This window comes from Otolemur garnettii, unplaced genomic scaffold, assembly GCF_000181295.1.
Source record: "Otolemur garnettii isolate 467f Iridium unplaced genomic scaffold, OtoGar3 scaffold00081, whole genome shotgun sequence".
Lineage (NCBI taxonomy): Eukaryota > Metazoa > Chordata > Mammalia > Primates > Galagidae > Otolemur > Otolemur garnettii.
The window spans coordinates 6,442,927-6,459,568 of NW_003852476.1; the positions used below are offsets into that span (position 1 = coordinate 6,442,927).

General features: G+C 50.6%; 1 protein-coding gene across 1 annotated transcript in view; it reads left to right on the forward strand.

The window, feature by feature from the left end:
* Positions 1-15,089, forward strand: part of LOC111726802 (protein kinase C eta type-like) — a 24,673-nt gene extending 9,584 nt beyond the window's left edge. Inside the window, exons 4-5 of the mRNA XM_023515873.1 lie at positions 13,194-13,337; positions 14,781-15,089. Coding sequence (XP_023371641.1) covers positions 13,194-13,337; positions 14,781-14,927 — 291 coding nt within the window. The 3' untranslated portion in view covers positions 14,928-15,089. The remainder of the gene's footprint in view (positions 1-13,193; positions 13,338-14,780) is intronic.
* The last annotated feature ends 1,553 nt before the right edge of the window (positions 15,090-16,642 follow it).

The window sequence follows — 16,642 nt, forward strand, 5'->3', positions numbered from 1 at the left end:
GCTGGGGTGCAGTGACTCTGTGGGGGATGAAGATGGCTGGGGTGTAGTGTCTCCGTGGGGGACAGAGATGGCTGAGATGCAGTGACTCCATGGGGACGGAGATGGCTGGGGTGCAGTGACTCCATGGGGACGGAGATGGCTGAGGTGCAGTGACTCCATGGGAGACGGAGATGGCTGAGATGCAGGACTCCATGGGAGACGGCTGGGGTGCAGTGATTCTGTGGGGCATGGAGACGGTTAGGGTGCAATGACTCCGTGGGGTGCAGTGACTCCGTGGGGGACAGAGACGGCTGGGGTGCAGTGACTGTGGGGTGTAGTAACTCTGTGGGGGACAGAGATGGCTGGGGTGTAGTGTCTCCATGAAGGACAGAGATGGCTGAGATGCAGTGACTCCATGGGGACGGAGATGGCTGGGGTGCAGTGACTCTGTGGGAGATGGAGATGGCTGGGGTGCAGTGACTCCATGGGGGACAGAGATGGCTGGGGTGCAGTGACTCCATGGGGGACGGAGATGGCTGAGGTGCAGTGACTCTGTGGGGGATGGAGATGGCTGGGGTGCAATGACTCCGTGGGGGACGGAGATGGCTGAGGTGCAGTGAGTCTGTGGGGGATGGAGATGGCTGGGGTGCAGTGAGTCTGTGGGGGATGGAGATAGCTGGGGTACAGTGAGTCCATGGGGGACGGAGATAGCTGGGGTGTAGTGTCTCCGTGGGGGACAGAGATGGCTGAGATGCAGTGACTCCATGGGAGACGGCTGGGGTGCAGTGACTCTGTGGGGCATGGAGACGGTTAGGGTGCAATGACTCCATGGGGTGCAGTGACTCCGTGGGGGACGGAGACGGCTGGGGTGCAGTGACTGTGGGGCATAGTAACTCTGTGGGGGACGGAGATGGCTGGGGTGCAGTGACTCCATGGGAGATGGAGATGGCTGGGGTGCAGTGACTCTGTGGGGGATGGAGATGGCTGGGGTGCAGTGACTCCGTGGGGGATGGAGATGGCTGGGGTGCAGTGACTCCGTGGGGGACGGAGATGGCTGGGGTGCAGTGACTCCATGGGGGATGGAGATGGCTGGGGTGCAGTGACTCCATGGGGGATGGAGATGGCTGGGGTGCAGTGACTCCGTGGGGGACGGAGATAGCTGGGGTGCAGTGACTCCATGGGGGATGGAGATGGCTGGGGTGCAGTGACTCCATGGGGGATGGAGACGGCTGGGGTGCAGTGACTCCATGGGGGATGGAGACCGCTGGGGTGCAGTGACTCCGTAGGGGATGGAGACAGCTGGGGCGCAGGGACTCCGTGGGGCATGGAGACGGCTGGGGTGCAGTGACTTCATAGGGGATGGAGACAGCTGGGGCGCAGGGACTCCGTGGGGGATGGAGACAGCTGGGGGGCAGTGAGTCTGTGGGGGACGGAGACAGTGGGGGTGCAGGGACTCCGTGGGGGATGGAGACGAGGCTGAAGAAGCTGTGAGGACAGACAGCCTTGGTCACGGGAAGGAACTTGGACTTTATCCCAAGTGTCCTTGAAGGATTTCAAGCAAGCCATAAAATCACTATTTCATGTTTTAATAATCACTCTGGCTGTTACATAAAAGTGGATGGAAGTATTCACTAGTGACACGATTTCTGGGACTTCCTTCAAAATCATCCAGAAGTTTGGGGGAGGGAACAAAGGAAAAAAGATGGGGCCTGTGTCAGTAAGTGTCAAGGCTGAGTTTGGGGTGTCCTCTCTAAAATCTCCACAATAGGACATTTTACAAGCCAACATATGAATGTGTATCTTACACAAGCTCAGCATGGGTGTAGGAAGAAACATTTCTAGCCTATGTAGAAAAAGTGCACATTTTCACAAATGAAGGGAAATGGTTTAAAATATAAATTTACAGAAAGAGCAAATGATGTGATCCACATACAAGCTTCCCTCTTGTGCAAGTAAGAGTCTCCGGTTCCTGGACTGGCAGTCTGTGTCACTCAGATTGTTTTCATCCACAGGCAAAATGCTCAACACTCACTCCTTCAGCAGCCCTGAGACTTCCTGTGCCTTCTTAAGAAATGTCCTTCAACCCCTAAGTCAGTATCTAAGAGCACCCCAAAGAAACATTTTCATTTTTTTTTTTCTGAGACAGAGTCTCACTCGGGGTAGAGTGCCACAGCGTCATAACTCACAGCAACCTCAAACTCCTGGGCGCAAGCTATCCTCCTGCCTCAGCCTCCTGAGTAGCTGGGACTATAGGCACCCGCCACTATGCCCATCTAGTTTTTCTGTTTTTAGTATAGACAAGGTCTCACTCTTGCTCAGGCTGGTCTAGAGCTCTTGAGCTCAGGCAGTCCACCCGCCTCGACCTCCCAGAGTGCTAGGATTACAGGTGTGAGCCACTGTGCCCGGCCCCCAAAAAGCATTTTTAACAAGAGACCTGAGAACCAGGGAGTCTTCACTGGTGGACACTGCCCCAAACCACTGCCTTGGGACCCTGTGGGGTTCTTTTCCAACTGGTTGGATCTACCCGTTCCCACCAGAGAGGAAGGAAAAGCTGACATCTCCAAGACAGCCCTTCGTACCCCTCTCCCACTGTCTCCATGTGGTGGGCCATCTTTACATGGCTTCCAGAGATTTTCAAATAATCTTTTTTGTCTTAATGTATCCTCAGAGCTGTTACTCAAATTAGTGTCTACTGGATATTTTGGTTGCCTTTTTTTTTTTTTTTTTTTTGCTTTATAAAGGAAAAGCTTTTTGTATTCCCTCTTAAAAATGGAAGCTATTATTATCTGTATTTGTGGATGCTGTTCAGACACTCACTTATGTAATGGTCCATAAAAGGGTAGATGGTAAGTTCCTCGGGGCTTCAACTGACCTGAAGTATCAGGGAGCCCTGAGTTGGGGCGTGAGGGTGTGTCTGGGACCAGCGTTCCTGTGAGAGTGCATGGTTGGCAGGGTGGGCCCCAAGGCCTTCTGATTCCTGGTCTGATGTTACCATCCTGCACTGGCCTTTCCCATGTCACCTTTGCCACTCCCCTCTCCACTCCTGCCACCCCCATGACTGTGGACTTTTATACATATATAATCATCCAAAAATTTCAGACAGACGTAGGTAGAGCCCAAAGGACTAGCTTGTGAGAGCGTTTCCCGGGGAGCCCAGAATCCGTGGTGGGAGGGCTGGTTAGAGCACACGTGCAATGCTTGGCCCAGGACTTTCACTTTTAAAATTTCACAGTCATTAACCAATGATCCTTACGACTAAAAAGACCCCAAGGACCCCCATATTTTATGGTTTTGTCTTATCTCTTTCAATGTCAAGTACTCACAAGTTCATGCTCCAAAGCAAACAGCCTCACACCACCACCCCCGCCCCCAACTCTCAGAGGACAGGTCCCAAGAACTGGCCAAATCCTCAGAAGCTAACACAAAAAAGATATACAAAGATAGACACATCTGTGTAAAGAATGTTATAGGTATTCTAGATCACTGACCCTAAACATGGTTATTTTTCACATTTTTTTCAATTTGGTTTGGGAATAAATACTGCAGGTCTTCTGAGTAACCTGGACATCAGGTGTCTTAGGCTGGCACTAAATGACCCCAAAATGCTGATAATCATGAGACAAAAGAAAATAGAAAGTTTCCTTTGGGCTTCTGAGGTTCAGCTGGGTTTTGCCCTTGTTTGGGTACGGAAAGGCATGGGGATGTCCTAGGTTCCACAGCCTGCTCTCAGAGGTTAGGGCTCTTTTGCTGAATCATCTCCATCGAGAGATGCTGACTCAGGTGAGGTCACCACCCTGTCTGCGCACATAGGTGGCTGGGTTAAGTTAAGTACCGAAAGCTGTTTGGTGTGCTTTCCTGAGTCACCGTTGCCGGTTCTCGAGGCACTATAAACTTGGCATCAGAGGGAGATCGTAAAGTGCTTTTGTCCTCAGCTTTATAGAAATTAAAGTGTGCGTGCTCGCGTGGGCTTGTCTCCCGCCCAGCCCGTCCGCTGTCATCATTGTGCATTGTCTTGGGAACCCGGTGCGCCTCTGTGCACAAGGGAGGGGGAGCCACAGGCAGTTCCGGAACCCTCCTCAAGCTGCCAGTGTGTCCCACATCTGTCACCAGGCATGGATTCCAGGAGCATTGTGACTGTCACCTCTCGGCTTCCCTCCTGGGAGAGGCTGGAATGCCCCAGGGAGTTGCCAAAGGCAGTCAGCCAGGCCAAGGCTGGGGCCACACAGATGCTCCAACTCCAGATCGTGGGAGCAAGTTTATCAAATGCCGCCATGGGGGACGTCCAGAAGAAAGTTATCAAAGGTCCTTTGATAGGAGTGTGGGCAGCCTGCAGCCTGGCCGTCCTTTGTCAAGACTGGAACTCCCACACGGGGAAATGGAGCTGCCCCACAAGCCTCCGACTGAGACCCTCGTGAGGGGAACACCTTTCAGAAATGAACCATTTACTGACAGATCAGAGCTGGTGTCCACAGAAAATCAGCTGATGTCCACTGATCTTCCAGGACAGTTTGTATTGGAGGGAGGTAAATCATAAAACTTTACTAAAGTTTTGCCTTTCAGTAAATGAACCATTTACTGACAGATCGAAGCTGGTGTCCGCAGAAAACAAATCAGCTGATGTCCGCTGATCTTCTAGGACAGTTTGTATTGGAGGGAGGTAAATCATAAAACTTTACTAAAGTTACCGTTCTCAACCTCCTTCCCCCTCATTGGATTTTAATTCGCTGAGAATGGAGGTCCTGGCACTTTCTATGCAGGCAGCAGTGTGAAGGGTTTTTAGTGCGGCACTAGCACGTGTGCTGATGTCTCTCTAATCTGCACCTCAGCATGAAGATGTCAAAGCTTTTGTAACGTGAACATGGAAACTTTTCCTCTGTGGAGGTTCCATAATCAATGTCTGTGAGTCAGAAAAGCTTTTGTGTTAAGTTAGAAAGCTCTCGTGAATAGGAGTGGTGCGCTTCGGGGTTGGTGGGTGTGTTCCCTCCCCAAAGACGAGGACGGGATGGGCCGGGGATTCTTCTGTGTAGAGCACCTCTGACCGTCTTCCCTTAGCGCCCACTCCACAGCTCCGTTAGGGGTGATTCCTGGAGAAAGGGAGTCTGTGTAACTTGGGCATGGGGGGCAGCAGCTGGGGGTGGACCTTCCTTTTCCAGTTGTTGAAAATCACTGGAGAGCGATGACATTTCTGCCCTGTCAGTCAGAGCTACTTGGGCCGGTTTGCCAGGAATAAAAGCCTGCTGGCTGACGACATTGGTGTCGGCGCCGAGCGTGACCGTGGGTTTCATCTCCAAGAGTCTCCTGGGACCTTTGCCTATTTTTAACCAACGTTGTCACATGACCTGCATTAAGCTCCGGAGATGGTTTGGGATTCAGAGGAAGCAGTGATGGTTACAGAACAGGAGAGGCCGAGCAACTGAGCGTGTGCTTGAGAAGAGGCTTCTGGATTCCAGTCACAGACGAGAGGGGACACAGCCGGCAAACCCGCTGTGAATTTTAGTTCCGGGGCGCCAGCACTGCTCATGCCCTCTCCTACAGGGGTTTCTTGTACTGAGTTTCATTAGGAGGAGTGACGTACAGACACCTCACAGAATGTCCTGACGTAGGTCAGTGAAGGCACTGACCAATTGCCATTTCAGAGACACCCACATACTCACATCCACTCTTTCAGTAACTACCTCAGGGAGATCAGCTTGAGCAACCTGTATATCATTTTTATTTTTTTACAACGAAAAATCTATTTAAGACCCAAGGAGAATACAGCATCTCTGTAGCTGAGGGAGATACAGACATCTTCAAAAGGTCGGCTTTGTCTTTCCTTGGGTTGTGATGATACATCCCAAAGGAGAAGAAAGAAAGGCTAAGATTATAGACTCTGGACATGGGCATAGGCTGCGGAGGACACAGGTGTCACCACCCATCTGGCCCAAACAGGTCGGTCCGGTGTTCTGCTTCAAGTGTTTGACAAAACAGTCCCGTTCCTGCCAGGAAAGCCTCCTCCATCACTTAACAGAATAGAGCATTAAAAAAATTTTGTTTTAATTTTTCTTGTGATACACTTTATATACCTCCTTTAATTTCTACTTCCTGAGCTCATTTCTCCCATTTGGAGCTGCCCCATCCTTCTGTGGCTGACAGCTCTTCCTTCGGGTGTTTGAAAGTGTTCCCAGTGCCCTGTCTTATCTTCTCCAATGTAAAGGCCTCAGGTCTCAGGTACAACCAGGCACTTGGGCTGCAGGAGGCCTCAGGCTCCTAACAAGCTTCTCATAGCCCTGCCCGGGGCGCTCTCCTCAGCCCTTCTCCCTCCTCGTAATCCAAGGAAGGAGAGTGCCCTGAGAGCCAGCAAAGAAAGCACATCAGTCAGCACACGCAGCCCTGGGGCTTCTTGTCCAGGCGTGGTCCTAAGCATGACGCCAGGATTCCTGTCAGTCCAAGCATTGTCCACACTGTTCTTTAACCCAGAATCCAAATGAGAAGATGGGCTCTCCTCAGGGAGGCTTAGCATGGTGACCCGAAGCAAAGACTTCATGTGTCAGACAAGCCTGAGTTCAAGTTCCAGCCCCACATACCTGAACTGTGTACCAAGGTCAGGTTGCAGATGGTCTGTTCCTCAGTTTCCTACTCTGTAAAATGGGAATAATAATCACAATTGCTGCATATAGAATGAATTTGAAACACTTTGAATTCCTGGTACAACACAAGAATGGGGACCATTCACCTGTGGTATAATGGCTGCCACTCAGCACACTGTGATAGAACATTTACGCCAACTGTGCTGTTGTCTTCTCCACTCACTCACTCCTGCCACTGCCCCTTCCCACGCCTGTCTGGATTCCTGTCAGGAGGTCTAATGCCATGGTATGTACATTCCTGGCTCTAGCCCTGCCTAGAGAATTCCCCACAAATCCAGTCTGACAAACTAGAGCAACTCTCCTGGCCCGTCTTATATTCCATATAAGAACGGTGCCTGGGAAGGTTACAGAGACGTTTCCCCAGAGATTCGGAAAATCCATGGGGACTTTCTGACCTGCCAGAGCCCATCTCACCATCAGGGGATTATCATCAGCCTCATCTTAGGTTTAAGTGTCTGCCTCTGCCTTCTGGGAAGAGCCCTGCTATCTCTCCCCTTCTATCTGTCCCCTCCTGTCTGTCCCACCGGCCCAGCCCCTTCGTTACTGCTGCCCTGAGCCCGGGTGCTGTGCACAGGTTGTCCCCAAGTCTGTGCTTCCCGACTGCAGCTGACATGAGAGTGTGAGAGGACAAAGATGGTGACAGGTCCTCATAACTGGGTCAGACTTTACCAGTGCCAGCCGCAGAAGACAGAGGCCCCTGCCCGCCACACACGCGTGTGGAGTTCTTGTCACCCCCAGTGGCTGTTGGGCTCCGCACCCATAGCAAGGTCGTCTATGTTCTGTGTCCTACGCGCTTTCTGTGCTGTGTTCCCAGGACTCTCTGTAGAGCCTTAGTTCTGGGTGTCTTCTTACCATTTGCGAGCGTCTCTGGAATACTGATGCTTGGTGTTCAAGTCCTGTGGCCTGGTTCCCTTCCCTGCCGGGTTTGCCAGCCTTAGCCGCTAACTCTCTCTGCCTTTGTTTAGGGGCTGAATGGAATGAAAGGAGGAAGTTCCTTGGTCTGCTCAATGGCCAAATCCAACTGTTAGGTAGAAATGCAGTGTTCTCTGACTCCTGGAAGAAAATCTTATTAGACTAATTGCTATTTATATAACTAATCCTTTTCCTATGAAATTAGATTTTGAAAGAGGAAAAAAATACTTTTAGCCATTGCTTTCATTTTAATGAGTTCCAAAGTACATTGGGATCCTGTTATCTCATGGCTCATAATGAGACAGGATTAGTTTAAATTCCATCATGTGGAACGTCCAGCAACTCAGAAATCAACCAAAGCCACCTCATCTGTAGCACAGTCTGCCAGACCGGAGTAGTTCTCTACCTGATGCCAGGTTTATAAAGCAGTGGTGCCACACCGCACCCCTCTTCCTGGGGTTTGTATCTCTGCTCTCCCGTTAGCACAGATACAGTTGCACATTAAAACTTGGCTACTATTTATATTCTTGTGTTAAGATCATCTTAGAAAAGATTTGCTGTCAGAAAAATTGTTTTTCAAAGACCATTCCTAGCACCCATTATTGAAGCCTGGGACTGTGGAGTCTCTCCTGGCTACAGTGTGGGTGACAGGGAGAGACAGCTGTCACCAAGGCTGACCTGAGATTGTAGTCTCAGAGGCTTCAGTCACATTCCCTCCTCTAAGTAAAACAGAAATGTCCCTACAAGTAGTTTAACAGGACACTCATTAATACTTTTTGTTCCTTGAGGGGGTTTTTTTGGTGCCATTGATTATCTCATTTACTCCTTGTAACCTTCTGAAGTACAGAAAAATCTTCATTTGATAGTGGAGCCAAACTGAGGCTCAGAGAGGTTATGAAATTTGTCTGTGGTCACACAGCACCTCCGTGGTAGAACTAGCATAGAAACATGGTGAGTCAAACTGCAGAGCCTGACTAGTTGTCCTCTGAGTCCCATCAGAGAAGATCATTCTGTGTCCTTGCCTGGTTCACAGGGAACTTCCCTGGGACTTTCTTACACAGACCTGGCCTGAGTCCTCACCTGGAGCTGCCTTAGGAAGGAGGCTGGCTGGCGGCTGCTCACTCTCCGAACCGTGTGTGCCTCTCCAGTTAAATTCCACTCTGAGGAGGGCCTCAGAGGGAAGGGGGGTGCAGCATGAGGCTGTGAGTTCCTGATCTTTCCCCTTCCCCTGCTCCCCAGTTGGTCCACGTGCACTGGGGCAGAATCAGACTTTCCACCTGGGCCTCTCACTCTTTGCAGCTTATTAAGTGCTTTTGTTGGCCCTAGAAAACTTTCTGCTTCCTTTAGCAAATGTGTCCGGAGTCCTCCGTGAAGTCACACCATTTTCCTTTCAGGCCGATCTTCACTTTTGCACCACAGTTGGGAAGGAGGTCAGTCGAGGTGAGGCAGGTTTGACATGTGACCTTAGAGGTCAGTCGAGGTGAGGCAGGTTTGACATGTGACCTTAGAGGTCAGTCGAGGTGAGGCAGGTTGACGTGTGACCTTAGACACAGTTGAAAGCGTTTGTTCTAAACAACACTGTTGACTGGTGTGTCATTTGGGTCCCATTAGGGACATAAACAAATGGAGGAAGTTTTCTGCATAGGAAATATGCTGTCGCAGTTCACAGGAGAGGGAGCAGGGTGCTTATGGAGAGATCTGTGTCCAGGCAAGGGTGACAAGCCCCCCCCCCCAACTCCAGCTCGCACACCTATGCCAATGTGTGCCGTGAAGGGTCTCAGACCCAGGCTTGATATGTTCCCTTAGCGTCCTATCTCTGCATCTTTAGGGGGATCACAACCTGCCCCCAACACACTAAAGTTCCGCCCCCTTAGCACCACCTTCCCTCACCCCTGGGAATGGGTCCTGTTCTGGTTTCTATTTCATGGATTCTTATTCCCCTGCTTGCTCGTGAGCTCCCCCAGCTGCCCCTGGCTCTCCCTCTGCACCAGGGGTCAGGAGGTGGCCAGCAGGGAGGGGGCGAGGGCACATGGCCTCCTGGAGGTCAGACGCCCCGTTAGAGCAGCAGCCACCGTACAACTTCAGTGTAGGCCCAGTGTTCCAGAACCTTCCATTTTCCAAGACAAGTTGGAAAATCTGACTTGTATGTGCTGTGACATTTCCTAGCTTTTAAATATTTGACAAGTAACTGAAATTATAAACATACTGTGTGGACTAAGTAACATGTGTCTGAGGCCTGGGGCTGGTCTCAGTTCTATCCTTTCTTCCCCTCCCTCCTAGCCTCAGCTGTCTCCTCATGTCAATGTGTCCGAGAGTTAAATCTCCACCTGTGGCTGAACCCCGGACTTATACCCCATTCATCTCTAGGCGGGTGCCCACACCTCACATGCAAAGCTGAGCCCGCCAGCCACCCAGACTTGGCAGACTGTAAAATCTTCAGACGTGATTTTTGTCTTTGTTTCCTTGGCAAATGCTGCTACTCCTGCCCCTGCTATAACGCAGCAGGCGAAAATATCCTGCTCCCCTTGTGTCCTGTTTCTGTTCCCAGTACCTCTACTTGGTCAGCCTGCCAGGGAGGGTTGAACTTGGACTCTCCCCTTCGCCTATCCAGGAAGTTGGTGGCCTGTGTCCATTCTCATTCCTCGGCCACAGCCCTGTAGGACTGGCTTCCCACACTTCACTCCCATTAACTGGAAACTCCCCATTTCTTTTTTTTTTTTTTTTTTTGAGACGGAGCCTCAAGCTATCCCCCTGGGTAGAGTGCCATGGCATCACACTCACAGCAACCTCCAACTCCTGGGCTCAAGCGAGTCTCCTGCCTCAGCCTCCCAAGTAGCTGGGACCACAGGCACCCGCCACAATGCCCGGCCATTTTTTTTTTTTTTTTTTTTTTGGTTGCAGCCATCATTGTTGTTTGGCGGGCCCGGGCTGGGGATCCGAACCCGCCACCTTAGGTGTATGTGGCTGGCGCCTTAGCCGCTTGAGCCACAGGCGCCGAGCTGAAACTCCCCATTTCTGAACTCGTGTCTTCTCAGCTGTCATCTCAGCCTTGCAGGTGTTCACCTACCGCCAACCCTTACCTCTCTGTTTGGAGTTTATTCGTCACGCTGTGGCTAAACCACAGGGCAGCTCCTGCCACCCACCCCTCCAAGCCCTTCTGATGGATCCTTCTGCTTCCCTAGTCCCTAGTCCCTCAGCCGCCCCTGTGGGCCAACTGAATATGTGCCTCTGAACACAGTGCCAGTTGCATCCTCCGGCGCGATTGTCTTCCTCCTCCATGCCTACGTTAACTTTATTCACCCCTGTCTCCTCAAGTGCCACCCTCTTCCCCAAGACTGTCATTTGCCTCCGCACCACCAGCCCCAGTGCTATTTGCCTGGTCCCTCTTCTGAGCTTGTTTCATCCAGATGTGTCTGATGGCATCTGTGAGCCCCTCCCCCTCCGGTGATTAGCTCCTCGCTGGTGAGAAGCTGTCTTTGTCACCTGCGTTTCCAATGGGCCTAGTGTACAGTGGACACCCTATGAGCTTTTGTAAAGTGGATTCGGGTTTATGTTTAGGTAGAGGATAGCTGCGTCTAAAGGGCGCAAGCCAGGATATTAAAAATCAAAACAACACTGCTCAGCATTTACCAGAACCCTAAGAGAAAGTGTGAGGCACCCCCAATTCCAGGGATGCACTTGTGAGAGGAGGAGCAGCTGAGATTCGGTCACCTTGTCCTCAGTGCCCCATGGAAGCTGGGATTCAGTGGTGGGGACAGGGAAGAATGGGCAAAGTCTTTGGGACGCTGGGGCTCCTGCCACACGGGCATGGAGAGTCTGCATTGTTCCTCTTGCCCAGAAGAACAGGCCGTGCTCGCACATTCACAGGACGTCCTCCCCGTGCACCATTGGCAGGCCAGGGAATTTCCCACAGGCCAGCTGGGTTTGCTGTGCCGTCCTGGCCCTCCCTCTTGGGAGCACAGTGCAGCACTGGGTTTTGCTAATTAGCTCTTAGAGTGGCAACTGCTCTTCCATGGCAGTTGCATCCCATTGACTGTCCTAAGGATTGAGAATCGGCTCATTTCCTGTTTGTGAGTATTTTCCCATCACTCCTGAGTTGTACAGGTTTATCCAGGGAGAGAGAACACCAGAGTGTGAGCCCCGTGGTCTGCGAGACCCCCGTTTCCGAAGTCCATGCTGACCACTGTCAGTGCCTCAGGTGGCCCCTGTTCTGATGGGCCTCTGGAGCTCTGAGTGCTGCTTTTACTCTTGGTCCCCCCCTCCCCAGCACCACCTGTGGCTTTTGCTCCTTGTCACTGGGAGAGAGGAGGAGCCATTAAATGTCAGTGTCGTCTTCATTTTTGATCATCTCCCTTTGAAGCTTTTAAAAAAGCATTTTACAAGGTCTGTCCTGTCACACGGCTCAGGAACTTCTGCAGCCTCCCCTTCCAACGTTATAATTTTCATTTGAACCAACACTGAAGCGCTCCACAGCTTGGACTGTCTCTCTGCATCTCCACCTGCAGCGAGATTTTCTTTTTATTTGCCCGTAAATTGAGCTGCAAGGCCGTCTCTGTAAGCACAGCTTTGCTCTTGTCTTATGTCCACAAATCAAACCTGGAAAGGGACGCTTAGGGGCTGTCATAAGTTGTCATACATCTGTTTAAAGATGGCTTGATTTAGATTAAAATGAAAGCAAAGCTTATACATCCAAGGCAATTTTCTTTTCAAATGAGAAATTACCTTAAGTGTCTTTGAAATTGAGAGCCATGTTCTGGCCAGAAAAGTGGATTATCCTGGACTTGTTGTTGGTGATTAAAACACCTTTACTGACAATTGTGTGAAAGCAGATTTAGCCGTAAACATTTCGAAAGGAGCTCAGCACAAAGGAATTTTCCCAACTGATGTAAATACAGAGGATTTATAGACACACAATGCTTAAATGTGTGGCAATGGTTGTTTTTAGTTTCTGGTCTGTGTAGCAATGGAATCTCAGTCATTAAACCTGTTTCAAAAGAGTGGGGGGGGGGCATCTTGACAGGAAAACTTTCAGTCTGAAACTATGATATCTTTGCTGCCTCAAGAAAAGGGGCCCACTTTGTTTTTTGTAGATCAGGAACACAGAACAGAACTTTCCAGTTTTTCACCCTTGCTGCTTCTTCACACAGATCTTCAAAAATAATGACTCTCACTCCTCTGTCTGTGGTCTTGTCAGAGCGGGAAGGCTGGCCAGCCAGTCGGGAACACTGGCCAGCCGGTCAGGGCGCTCCGAAAAATGGCACAGCTGTCTGTGAAAGAAGCCCCATTCATAAGATGCCTGCTGTCCGCAACTGCAGTGCTGGGGAAAGGCACACTGTTCTACAAAGAGCTTCTTTGCTTTAAAGAGGGAAGAAAAATATGTGGTATTTACAGAAAAGAAAACTAGACTCTTTTGCTTTCTTCCAGTGGTCATGTCTGAAATGGAAGTGGGAGGGCTGTAAATCTGCTCAAGTCTTTGGGCCTGTGAGGTGTGATTCACCCTGAGGTGCTGCCTGTGTGGAAAACCCAGCCAGCTCAGCAAGACAGGCCGAAAGCCTCCCACGGTGACTCTGCCAGAGCCTGTGCCTGCCGCCTGTGACACACACCCGGGGTGTGTGTGTCACCAAGTGATTGACTCTCCTTCTCTTTCTCTCTCTGTCCCCCTGCCTCTCTCAGTTCATGACCAAGAACCCCACCATGCGGCTGGGCAGCCTGACCCAGGGCGGGGAGCAGGCCATCCTGAGACATCCTTTCTTTAAGGAGATCGACTGGGCCCAGCTGAACCACCGCCAACTAGAGCCGCCTTTCAGACCCAGAATTGTAAGTGTCCACGGCCGTTATAGCAGACTCTTCTGTTTCCACCAAAGTCCACCAGCCAGCCGATGGCCCCTGTGGAGTGACAGCCTAGAACTTCAGCCAGACACTGTGCAGGGCAGTCCCAACTGGGAAAGGCCAGGCTCCCTGACCTGAGACAGCAGCTCTCCGTGTATCCTGGTTCCTTTCCAGGAAGTTTTCACCTCTCACTGAGCCTGGCTCTGTCCTCCCTTAACCTAAGTTAAAACCTCACAGAGTCTAAGAGGCCTGACACTTCCCAGGCTCCCCCAGAGAGTCGGCCAACTGAGAGCGTCACTGTCCCAGCCAGTCTCCTCACACTCCTTAGTCAAGGCCTCTGCTGTGCCTTCCCCAAGCCCCCAAGAAAGCAGAGAAGATGTGAGATGCTGTTCACTGCTCTGAGCTGGCCCCTTGGCTTGGAGAGCCTGAGTCTGTATGAGCTGCTTTGGCATAGAGCTCAGGCCAGAGCAGGCCAGGCGCCCTGTGACAGAGAAAGGCAAGGAGCACCGAGGGCTCCTGCCCACACCGTGCAGCCGAGTGGGGTGATATTCCCGAGAGGGGTGCAGCCCATGGCAGAGAAGCCAGGGCTTGCGATAGAGCTAGAGTTATGGGGAAGGGGGAGCTCCTCAGGCTCAGAGAAAAATGTCTTTCAGTCAGGTAAGAGAAGTGAGGGGCCCAGCACTGGTAGAAATGGTCTTTGCAGTATTCATTTGTAAAGATGTAAAATGCACAGCTCCCCAAGCACCCAGCCAGCTTCATCAGTGGCAACCTTGCCAGGCTGCTGGACACCAGGCACCCAGAGGTGAAGCCATTTCCTCTGGTGAGCGTCCCCTGCCCAGCTCCCCTGGGACTAGAGAAAGTGGCGCCCTCAGAGGCTGGACCTGTAGTCCTGCCACAGAGCTGGCCGTCCATCCGTGGGTGTAATGCATCTAGTGGGTGAAAGGCGGACAGTTGTCCCCTAAGCTCAGCATTTCCAAAATGTCTCTCAGGAACATCTCTGCAGGCATCTAGACCCGTGTAGGAACAAGAGGTGGGCGTGTGTGGACTTGTGTAACTTCAGCTGACAAGTACGAGCCATGCACCTGCAGCGAGGCCTGTTGGGAAGTGCCCTCTCGGTGAAATGAGAAGGGAGGGTGAGGGAGTGGCTGGTCTGGGTGACCACGTTAATTCCTTAGTCTCCCTGTGAGGCTGGCCCGTCCAGTGAGATTTTCATGGGATTAGTGAATTGGTGGCTGTGAAGTCCCATATTAATACCCAACAGAGGAGAATGGCTGGAAAGCACTGCTTAATGACAGTGACCGTTCCCGTGAATTGTGCCATTCAGCAAGTCTCAGAGCAGTGCTCCCAGTCACCGGACAGGCTGAGTCCCACGCCAGATGAGTGAGCCTCGAGTGCACAAAGTCTGACCCTTTGTTTCCTTTTTTTTGGCAGAAATCCAGAGAAGATGTCAGTAATTTTGACCCCGACTTCATAAAGGAAGAGCCGATTTTAACTCCAATCGATGAGGGCCATCTTCCTATGATTAACCAGGAGGAGTTTAGAAACTTTTCCTATATGTCTCCAGAACTGCAACCATAGTCTCACAGGGAGTGAGAGGGATGGCAGGAGACTCAAGGGGAAGAGAGATTATCCGGGATTTCCTTTGCGGAAATTCCCTCTCATCAGCCTTAGAACAAGAGCCTTACCTCTGAGGGGCAAGTGGAGAACTCTGAAGGACCTTGAAGAGATCAACTATTTCAGCAGGAGCCATGATACTGGGAATAGTTGATGCCAAAGTGACATTTTGTAAGGAAGTATACCATTCAACCTATGAGTATCTGTGGCTATTTCAGGCTTGGGATATTAACAGGAGCCAAGAGGAGAGGACGTATGAAGAATAAAACTGGATTCTAGAAGTTCTGAGCCAAGCAAGACGCAGATTACAACTTTCTATGGACCATGCCATGCTCTTCTTTAAGCCAACAAACTCCTGACGCATCGTCTCTAAGAAGCCTCAAATGCCAGTAAAGAATTTAAAGGTCTATCAAAGGAAATGAGTGTCTTTCCAAATAGACTCACTCTGAAGAAACAAAACAATGGTTTCCTAAAACTCAACAACTTAAAGCCCACTCTTGAAGGTAGATGCTGGGCATCGGGACAGTTGCCACAGTCCATTTTGCTGTCCTTACTTTCTTTCATATGTATTTATTGAGTTTCCAGTGACAGGGCTGTGACACCTGGTATCGTAGATCACACATTTACATTTATGCAGCTTTCATTCATTCTGGAGTCCACTGACTGACTTGAATGGTGTTTGCATTCTGTGAAATGCCTCTCCACGTTGCATATGTCACAATTCTTTGTCTGTACATAACTCTTTTTTCAGAGGAAGGTCACTGCCACAACAGCACGATTAACAGCCTGCTGACCTGGGGAATCTGATCACGTCGATACCTCTCTGGGCTCATCTGCAAAGAATTGCAGGCCCCAGTGTCAGTGACCCCACTTCTGGCTTACACATTAGCAGTTTATTTAAGTTATGTTTTAAGAGACAAAGATGTTTGTTTGATATACGCTTTAATAATTAGAAATGGATCTTGTACACAGGGAATATATCAAAGACAGACATTATATGTACCCATGTATGCAGTTGGACGATTTTGCCTGGAAATAAACGCATTTTGTAGCAAAAGGAAATTTTTTGTCTAGACCATTTTTTCTCCTCCCAGCTAGGAAGATAGATTTCTAATCAAAATAAAAGCTTTGCACAGAACCCTTAACTTAAATTTCTGAGAAGAGAGGTTGACATAAGCTTCAGTGCGTGGCTGAAATCGATGTGGCCTCTTCCTAACCAAAACTTGCATCCTGAGTCAGGGTAATGACGTCAAGCATAGCTGCGTCAGCCTTGGAAGGTCTCAGTTCTTCTCCCTCCTTCAGATAACACACAGCAGGAGTTCAACAACCTATCTTAGAACTCACCACCTGGAAAACGTGGCCTCCCAAGGTTTCTAGAGCAAGGGAAGAGCGAGGTGGGAGGTGCTTCCCGGTGACTTCCTCCCCTAAGAGGGGCACAAATCACTTCTCCTCACACTGACTGGCTTTGCTCTCACTGCAGATGGATGGGGGAACCGCAGAGTATCTGGCCAGTGCTGACAATCTCTTCTCTGTTTGAGGTTCTGTCTCTGCATTCCCAGGTGAAAAATTCCTGAGTCTCCCTCTGCATGTGTGTAGCACTTGGCAGTTCATGGGCACAATTGCCTACGGAATTTCACTGGGTCTTCAGGACACCCTGGGATGGGCAGGTCATTCCCCCA